We start from the raw sequence: 10469 nt of genomic DNA, 5'->3' as shown, positions 1-10469 counted from the left end.
AGTCTCTCATAATTTTCACCTTGTTGCAACTGGAGATTATCATGCCATCAACACTATGTCAACAGAAAAGAAAACTTTATAATATCAAATACACATATCCGAGAAGCCATGAAGGTCTTCATTGGCAGGGCTTCAAGAAACAAACAAAACAAGTTTATCAAAGCAGAGACACAAGAGTACATCTGAGAATGTATGGGTCATTTCATGATCCTCAGATTAAGCCCGTATGAAAAGCTTGATAAAGATGATTGTTCCTAAATAATCTTCAAAATATTTGCATAACACTGTACAATTGTGAACCATATACTTCAGTAACAGACCTCCAAATGGATGACACCGAAGAAAGCACAGCTTCACCATTAATCAGTTGTCTCGAAAACTTTAGAGTGTAAAGGGACAGGCAAAGTTATTTAAGCACCACTAGCTGAAACCAAATCCTGAAGAAGCAGCTAAGGCTGCAAGAAATTGGAAAGGGTAGATGAGCTCCAAATATAGAAAATAAGGACCACTAGTGAAACTTATACTGAAACAGAAAGCAAAAGCTGCAAGATGATACATACTAATAATTCGTTATTTATCAAAGGTTAATAAAGTATAAAAAAAATAATTTATACAAAAATATAAAGGTACTAATTGAGTTGGCACCAATTCCTTTGGTAAAATTACCAAAAAGATAAATACAATAATAAGAAAACATAAAAATAAGAATATGTTAGTAGAGGTGGCAAAGTCTTGACCCTGCAACCACTGGAAACTCAATTGGAGCCAACCAAAATTCAATTGAACAATTAGCGACCTGAATACCATTGGACCAAACTCAATGCTACCTGACAGTAGAGTAAGTCAGACAAAAGTTGACAGTAGATTTAGGTTGTTGACTCAAAAAAGTCAACAACCTAAATCTGAAATAACTTGACCTTGTAATGCCTAAAACTTGAATAAATCCAAATAGTCAAAACCCAAAATGGTTCAACCCAAACACACTCCTATCAAATTGCCAAATCGACTCGGCATTGTTTGTTTTAACATTATTAAATAAGATTTGCTTCAGGAAACAAACCAAAGTACGCCTACCCAATGCACCACCACAATGGCAAAAAGAATTTCTTAAAGTGACATTGCTTTTTCACGAAACTAATGATCTTATACAGCATTCATGATATTAGTAGTGCATCTGCTCTGTTTTAAGATGCATTCCAACAACAAATCATAGACAACACATCATGATTCAAACATTAAGTCCACAACAAAAACCAATCAAGATACGCTCATATACAATGAAGGTACTGTCCCTTTATACTCTTTCTTTACTCCATGAGATGATGATTTGCTTCAAGTTGCTTATTCTAAATAAATCAGCAAGCCAATCTTCTGTAAACATTGGTATGTGCATTCTAAGTTGGTACAAATAAGTATAATGATTTTCCATGCCAAAGATTAAGGCATATGCACATACTAGTGACCAATAATCAATCCTGACCACAATAATTAAATGCTGAAAGTCAGAGACTCTTGCAATAGTTATTATGCAGATTCCTTATGCATGTCTTCATTATTTGCAGATTCATTATCACAATTCAACTCAAAGCTGCAATACAGATGTCAATAGAGTCCACACCAGCAAACCGCACACTTAGATCAAGCTCGGAAGACCTCCTAAAGGAGTCTGATATTAGTTATATAATTTGGTCATCATGGTATTGAAGGCTATATATATATATATATATACAACATAANTATATATATATATATATATACAAACCATAATCATGCATACTCTCTTATATTTCTCAAACCATTTCTGTTCATCACTATATACCCAATTCAGAAATTCAACTTATTATAATTTATCTACTTGTCTCAAAGTGAGAACAAAAAACAAACATGAGGCTCAGGACAAAATTTTTAAAAATTAAATGCCTTTGTATAATAGAGCAGCAACTTACCTTGATCATCTCTTCTTCACATGCACCTCAATAATGTCATCATCCTCCATTCCTAGACTTGCAGGGGTTGCAGCTGCACTAATTTTATCACCGTCAAAAGAAAATACTAAGCTTTGCAGGTCAAGCTTCACTTTATCTGCATACATGCTGAAGAGCCTCTCAAACTTGTCATCCTATTACAAAATGTAGTTACCCTAAGAAGCCAGTTCAAGCTAACAAAATATAAACCAAAAAGCTTTCAGGCATACAAACATAAGGTATTAAAGATCTGGTTGGATTTAAACGTTCATTCAGGAATTATACCACTCAACCATATTTAAGTTCTCATATTTCAAAAAACATTGTCCTGATTACAGAAGGGGTACAGTGTTGATTGCTGTGTACTTAATGAACAGATTTTTTGTGCACTCAATGGCACAAAAATTCTAGCATATTTTCTTTATTTTATGTTAGAAAGGAAGAAATGCTTCTTCAAACAAATTATACTAATTAAGAAATAAAAGGTTCAAGGAAGAACCCTTCAAAATTAGGCAAATATGGACATGAACCAAGCATGTGTGTCAAGATACCAAATTAAGTTGTCGTTCTAACTACTTTTTCATAGATGCAACAGAATTAGCTTTTAGAAGTTAATAATATGGTCCAAGATTTATTTATTTTGTATTAGCACTTGCATTCATCTTACTTTCTCCAGCATAAATAAGAGAAGAAATTAACTGGGAAGGTTAATTGGGAAGGTTGAGTCTTCCCCCTGTGAACACATCATACTACTCAAGAAGATTTGTATTTCCCCAGTACCCTATAATTATCTCATAAAGTCTTACAATTATTATACATTTCAGATATAGCAGTTTTCTTTAAATTTACTAAAAATGCAACCACGCAAGCCTTCTTTATCAACAGTTACATAAATCACAGAATTGAATACAATTTGAAAACTCTATGGCTTGTAACTAGAGATTTTATATAAATGTGAACACTATGAGATAACAGGCTCCTGCCCTACAGTTATTTCTATTCATATATCTAAAAAGTGCAAAGCAGAGAGCTAAACTTTCATTCTCCTATTCCCTAGCCAGTAACTAGAGATTTTATATATATGTGAACACTATGAGATAACAGGCTCCTGGCCTTAGAGTTATTTCTATTCATATATCTAAAATGCGCAAAGCAGAGGGCTAAACTTTCATTCTCCTATTCCCTAGCCAGGACTGCAATGAAATACTGACATACAAGTTCAAAATGCAACACAAATCTATACCATGTAAACACGAAATTGCTTGCATTCATCCTTGTTCTGGATTGAAATAACTATTTTGGCCCTTTCAGAGGTAGGATTTTTTGGTTGCTCAGCACCAGCATCTAAAGAAGCTTTCAATGAACCACTCAGTTCTCTTTTTACAGATTCCTCCACTTCTAGCAACATGTTTTTTGTGGATTGTGCAACTGAAAGCAATTCCTGTTTTCTTAGCCTGCATGCATCATTTGACATTAAAATAGGAAAAACAAGTGCCATAGAAAAAGTCATATAAAGAGAAAAAGAACTTATTTTGAAGCATTAAACCAGAAAATAGCCACCATGCTGTACCATTCACATCTACATATCCGAACATCCTTTCAAAATATATATAACTATTATGTTAACAAGCAACACAAACAATTTTCATGCACAAAAAACAGTGGATGAGTCATTGTTTACTGGGAAATGTCAACTAGTCAGCTAATTTAAACACAATCAAGGCATAAACAGATATAAGATATCTTTGTCTCAGATAATTAAGAGCAGTTGGCTACATAAAATCTTGCAAATGCCTGCCAAATCTCAAGTAGATTCAGTTTCCAAAAAAGAATCACATTTCTCTACAAATAGTTATTACAAGAATGATATAAACAAATGATTTAATCATTTAAAACCAAAAATGAGAGAGGATAGAAGAAAACACAAACCAACAGTAAAAAAAAGGAAGAATTTTAACTGCTTATACGCACAATAGAAATTTCCACAAACATATATATATATTGTTAAAAAAGCTCCAAAATGGCCGAGTAAACAGCAAATTCATAACCGGAGAATGCAAGTAAGTATAATACCTCAACTCCTTTATGGTTGAATCCTCACCAATCTTGCTTAAAGCATCAGTTGAAACCATAGGAGGAGGTGCCAACCAATCCTCTTCTTCTACATTCACTACTTTTATCACTTCAACATCCTCATCTACTTTCACAACCTAAATCACCACCAGCTTTCATATATTGAAGAAAAGGGAGATCAACTTTGGTATCAAGATAAATGGAGAGGCAAAAATCTTACATCAGTATCCGGAATTTTCCTCCGTTTCGGCGAAGGATCTGGTGAAGCATCAGAACCGTCATCTACAATGAAACTCAAACGATTACTACAACAATTCGTGTACTACAATGATAATTGAGCTTAAATTCATAACCTAAAATTCAAAAAATAAATGCAAACTATATGCTATTATTGATATTCTTGAAAAATTGAAAACGCAAAAAAAAAAAAGGAGTTGAAAATTATTTTTTGGGTACCTTCGATGCAAACAAAATTTAGGGGCTGAACGCGGCGGTAATCGAATAAGGGTTCAAGATCATCCGTAGTTGAATCTGCCTGCACAAACAAATCAATGTTTCATGAAAAAGAACAAAGGTCGAGAAAACAAAAGGCCTGGAAATTTTAAAATTCGAAGTGATCTTCACCATTATCGATATTCGAATCTCCCACTCTGTCGTCCCGCCCAAAGCACGGAGACATCCGTGTTACCAGTTGCAATATGGAGAAAAATGGGGATTAAAATCGACTGAACCTACTGTTGATATGTAATTTGGGCTGACCGGCCCACTACAATGAGACCAGAATCCTTATTTATAAGGAAAGTGAAAGGAAATACATGTTCTGAGGTTTATATTTTTCATTATTACCTTATTTGATTATTTCGATATTCTGATTTAAGCAATGCTTACAATGATGGATTGATCGCGTAGGTGCTGTCAAAACTTCAAGGGATTTGTTGGAGTGAAGTTTAATATTATATGATGGAGGTCGAGTTTTCAAAAGGTGAGTAGATATACCTTTTGAAGTATGTTATATGTAAAGTATGATTTATTAAGGTGTTTATCTTGTAGGAATTAAATACCATTTTTATGATGACTATTCAAATTATTTGAATCCATATAATTTTAAAGGAGCTTTTCGAATCTATTACGTATATAAATATCATCTTCTGTATTAACTTTTAACAATAAGAAACTAACCCTTTTAATGATTTCCTTCAAAATGAGTTTAAGATGATATGATGAGTATGAGATGCATGTATGCTAGATGAGATGTTATGGTGAATGTACACATTCCCACCCATGAGTTTATGAAATGATTATGTGATATGCATTCGAGTATAAAACGTATGATTATATGAATCGTTTGTGATTAAATTTCCACATGCCCTGCAAGATTAATATGAGAATGAAGTATGAGCCATAGTGAAGTAAGTCATGGATATGGTAGATCTTATATGTTTATGAGTAATCCAAGATTGTGGGGATTTTTACCACTATCCACTATGAGTTGAGGCGGACTATCACTCAAAGTGTGGATGAGAAGGGATGCCACTCACAAAAGCGCTCAATAATCCAAGATAGTAGAGATTAAACCCTATTTATTAGGAGTCGGGGTGGACTACCACTCCCAATTAGTTCCAAGATAAGGGGACTATACTTTATCCACTTTGAGTTTGGGTGGAATACCATTCATAGTTAGTTAAGTTTTAATGATTTTTAGTAAAGTATAAAAGATGAATTTTAGGAAGATTACTTACAAGTTATGATTGATTAGTGATATGAAAAAGTTGAGGAATTGATGGAATATGGCTCAATTCAAGTGAATCTTAGCCTATATGAATGTCCCTGAGACTAAAAAGATTTTTAAAGCTAGAAAGTGCAGAAATTGTTCTAGAAAACTGAATTTTAAGAGTAAAGTATTAATACATGAAGAACATGTATCCATGCTTAGAAGACAAAATGGCCCAAGAAGCATTATGTGTTGAAAGTATCGATACATTTAGTCTAGAAAGCATTCTGTATCAAAAGTATTGATACTTTACTAGGATGTATTGCTACTTTAGCTACAGAACAATGTTTTCTCTCCTTTTTCAGAAGGTTTTCTAATGATTTCGACTTCTATTTCATCCTAAATGTTTATACAACTATGGTTTCAGTTAAATCTTTATGAAATGGCTTTGAACAATATTCTTTACAAGGTGTTAAAGGAAACTTAAGATTTATGATAGTCATGATATTACAATTGATAATTTATGCAAAAAATTTTCCCCTTGGCTTGTCCCCTTCCTGTATATATTCACGAAGTCTTTATGACTCACACATTAATTTCTTTATTTTTTTCAAATCAGTAAGTAGCTTTCTACCTTGCTATGTGAGATGTGCTCTCGATTTTTCTTGATAGGTATTCTAGTAGCCCATTTGATGCCTATAGGGTTGACTCATGTTCCGTTGATGAGTTGATCTTTATCTTTTTGTTTTATGTGATGGATGTTTCCTTTACGAGTATGTAACGATGAGTAGCACCATGATTTTATATGTTTTAAAATGATTTGGCATATTTATGTTCATTTTGGCTTACGAGCCTAGTTAAGCATCTAAGGTGTGAACACATGTTTATGATGATACATTTGCATGAGTAATGAAAAATACTTTGAGTTAAAAGTTTATTTGCATTACTACACGTTGTGAGGTAGCATTCCACCACGTTGTGATGGCACCTAGTATAATGTTCATTCACATTTCCACATGTCATGATGTAGAATTCTACCACGTTGTAATGGCACACTAGATTTCACATTAATATATTGATAATAATGTGTATGTTTTGTATGTATGGACAATGTATGCTTGATGAGTAAGAGATTTGTGTGGGCTTAGTGGGTTATACCCGCATAGGTTCTTGCGTTAGTTATATCTCTAGAAATGGGATGTGACACTTAACTTGCAAAAATTAACTCTTTTGGTTTCCTTTCTCTCACATTCTTCAAATATTCATTCTTTTGCATGCAAACACTATATAAAAAGGGAAATTTAAAAATATTTTGGTTGGGAAACTCATTCAATTGCTCATAAAAGAAAATGCACGCTATATTTTTTCAAAAATGACCACATTACACTTGTGTGAAAAGTTGAGGTTTCACATATGCCTTTTTAGTTATAAAAAATATTTGTTAATTTGGCTTTAACAACTTGCACTGTACCTATTACTCCAATTATTGTAATCTACCAAATTTTGTCAATTTGGTATTAAAGTTTGGTTTAAGCTTTTCTAGTATATGTTTAGTGCGTTAAAATGATCCCAAAAGCTTAATTACTAGTGAAGTTTTCAAAATTTGTACCCTTTATAGTACTTTCAACATGGTTATGAGTATCTAGAGCAACTAAGTTAAGACTTTGTTCAATGTAGTTCTTTATGATTTTGTTATATCAGAGTTATGTTTTAAAGTGAAAATAAAAAATTGAACTTGTTTATGAATATGTGTTATTTCAAATTATAGCAAGAGTATTTGAAAAGCATTTAATATACTATGAGACATGGGAACTCTTGTGGATTTAAACTTTTGTAAAACTATTATTCTTTTATGTAGACTTTTGGAGTACTCTTATGTAGATTTTGAAATAGTATTTTAATAGAACTTGACATTAGAACTAAAAATGAAATTTGGCATTGATATATGATTAACCTTTGGGAACTTGGTGTATGATCAATTATTGTTATATGAATGAATATGAAAATATGACTTTTGATTTCTTTTAAAACATCAATAAAGCTTATATTTGATGTGCCTTTTGGATTTGATCAATGGGAGTTCGATCCGTTCGATTCATTGGCAAGAGTTTGGACCTATCTAGTGGACGGATGAGGTATATGTTATATGGACCTTTAGTCAATTGGTAAGGCCCTTTATGGGAGTTTGATCCGTTAGATGCATCAACGAGAATAAGAACTTCACTGTATGATGTCAAGGAGGATTGTGAACCTTTTTATGTGCAAGATGTTTATAGTAGGCTAGATATTTTGAAATCACTCTTTTTTATTTCAAAAATCACCTGTGAATATATATTATCATGGTAAGATTTATCTTTAAAAGAATCTGTTTTGTATGAATAAGTAAAAATTGTTTTTGAACTTGTATATGAATAAGAAAACACTTTGACATCTATTTTTGAACTTATGATAATATGAACTATATTAGCATTAGTTCTAAAGATTGTTAATATTTGAGATATATATTTATTTTATATCTTATATCTATATAAAGTTCTAATTGCATAAGTTAAAAGCCCTATTTCTGATATTACTTTCAACCATTCGGTAAAGGTTATTTAGAACCTTTTGTATACACCTATTTCAAAAAATAAAAATATAAAAATAAATAATAAATAATAATAAAATATAATAAAAAACTAAAAAAAATAAATTTAAAATAATAATAAAAAAATAAAAAAAAGAGAGGAAACAAGGAAAGGACTGAGCGTATGCCTTGCCATCCCTCCCCAATTAACCATGGTCGAACATTTAATGCCCCTGAAGTAGGAATGGACCTCCGGTTACCAACTCCCCTTATGCCAGAACCTTCACCTCTAGATTGTCCAAATTTTTGGACAATCCAGCTTTTAAAAGAGGATCTTCAAACAAACGGAGGCAGATTTTGAGGGGCAAAAATTCGGGATTCAAGCAAAAGCTAAAAAACCAATCTTTCAAAAAAAAAAAATCAAATCCAACAATAACAATAAAAAATCTCTAGCTTTTCTAGCAACCGTTCTACCCTAGCCACAATAGAACCAAGGTTCAAAAAAAAAAAAAAAAGGGGGTTTGAGCCGTCGGTTTGGGTGAGTAAAGAGAGGGAAGGTAGCAGCTTTTTGGGGGTTTAGAGAAAGAAGTGAGAAACCATCGGTTAGGGAGAAGGAAGAGAGGGAGAAAAGAAGAAGAAAGGTTATTGCTGGAGCGAGGGAGACAGAGAGATCGACAAAGCTTTAGTGAGAGAAGGTAGTGCCGACAGCAAAGGGGATAAAGGAGAGAAAGAAAGAAAGAAAGAGAAGGAAGAAAGAAAAAGGAAAGAAAAAATGAGAGAAGAAGAGAGAGAGAAGAGATCAGTGACAAGGGAAAAAGAAAGAGAAAGAGAAAAATAGATAGAGAATAAGAAATGAGAGAAAAAGAAAAAGAAAAAAAAAAGAGAAAAAAACCTCAAACGGTGCCATTTGCCCAAGGGAGTATAATTGCTCCTTGGACTTTTCTAGTGGGCTGCAACAGTCTACTTGGGCCACTATCTAAGCCCAATTGAGGTAAAAAATCACACTCTTTGCTTTTGTGGATTTATGGTGGTTTATGTTGTTTGGGCTTAGTCCATTTTATTGGATTAAATATGTTGTTTGATGGTGTAAAATGAAGTTAAAATATTTTAGTATGGTATCTTAAAATTGTTATATGGTGTTTTAGGATTTGGAAATTAATGTAAAACACAAAAATATAAAGATGGGAGTAATAGCAAAAATCATAAAAATGTTTCTAAAATAATTAAGTAGATTAAAAGGTACTTAGATTTAGAGGAATATTTACTAGAGATACGTAAACTTAGGTAAAATGAAATGTGTATGTAAAACAAAGGAAAAATGCCTGCATAAAATATGCTCATAAAGATAGATCTAGATAGCTAAGAATAAAAATAAGAATACATTAAAAATATAGCAAGAATGAAGTAAATGAAATAAAGTTTTTTTAGAAAATTAGAAGTTACCTATTTCTTTTAAGGACATATAATAATAATAATAATAATAATAATAATAATAATAATAATAAATGAGGGAAATGGGCCTTTAGAAATGAAAGGGAATTGAAAATGAGAATACAATATACTTGTCATTAATGAAATTAGGTCCTGTAAGCAAGGAAAAGAGAAATATTTATAGCATAAATTTATTTATACACTTGCAAATGTGATTTATATAAATGCATGATACAAAAAAAAAGAATGAAATGGCTATTTTAAGTAATCCGATGATAGAACTTCACTTAAAAAGAGGCAAAGAGTTGTTTCTTTCAGGTGGATTTCTTAGGTGTGGAATTCAAGACGGATTTTCATTGAAGCGTCGGGATGAACCCGAACTCTATACTCCGATACCTATTAGCTCATATAATCGTTGCTAAAAAATAATATACATTAAAAAATAATAATAAATAATAATATGAACAAGGGAATAAATTCTCCTAAATTATTAAACATATTATTGCACAAAAATCAAGGCCACTAAATTAACAAATGCGTTCATGTAGGTATCATCATTTTATCCTGTCATAGCATGTCACGTTTATCTTGTTAATGAGGCGGGAATTTTGATGATGAGATTTCCTTGAAGAGCTCGTAGAGACGAATTCTTCCGAGGACGTCCCTAGATGAGGAAAACTTCGAGACTTCACCAAAGCGTTGGGATGGTCTACGAATGATTTTC

General features: G+C 32.3%; 1 protein-coding gene across 2 annotated transcripts; it reads right to left on the bottom strand.

The window, feature by feature from the left end:
- On the bottom strand, positions 57 to 4801 carry LOC18609137. 2 transcript variants are annotated; one of them, XM_007044133.2, is made up of 7 exons: positions 4662 to 4801; positions 4494 to 4572; positions 4258 to 4319; positions 4038 to 4174; positions 3208 to 3418; positions 1947 to 2119; positions 57 to 455 (listed from the first exon to the last, which is right to left on the bottom strand). In XM_007044133.2, exons 1-6 carry the CDS (start codon positions 4662 to 4664, stop codon positions 1952 to 1954), a joined length of 660 nt encoding a protein of 219 aa, XP_007044195.2. In that variant the 5' UTR covers positions 4665 to 4801; the 3' UTR covers positions 57 to 455; positions 1947 to 1951. The 2 variants fall into 2 exon arrangements, with proteins under 2 accessions (XP_007044195.2, XP_017970992.1); XM_018115503.1 differs by having other exon boundaries at positions 4494 to 4568; positions 4662 to 4797.

The sequence above is a fragment of the Theobroma cacao genome, chromosome 2 (genome assembly GCF_000208745.1).
Source record: "Theobroma cacao cultivar B97-61/B2 chromosome 2, Criollo_cocoa_genome_V2, whole genome shotgun sequence".
Taxonomy (NCBI): domain Eukaryota; kingdom Viridiplantae; phylum Streptophyta; class Magnoliopsida; order Malvales; family Malvaceae; genus Theobroma; species Theobroma cacao.
This window is presented reverse-complemented; position numbering and strand designations above follow the sequence as displayed.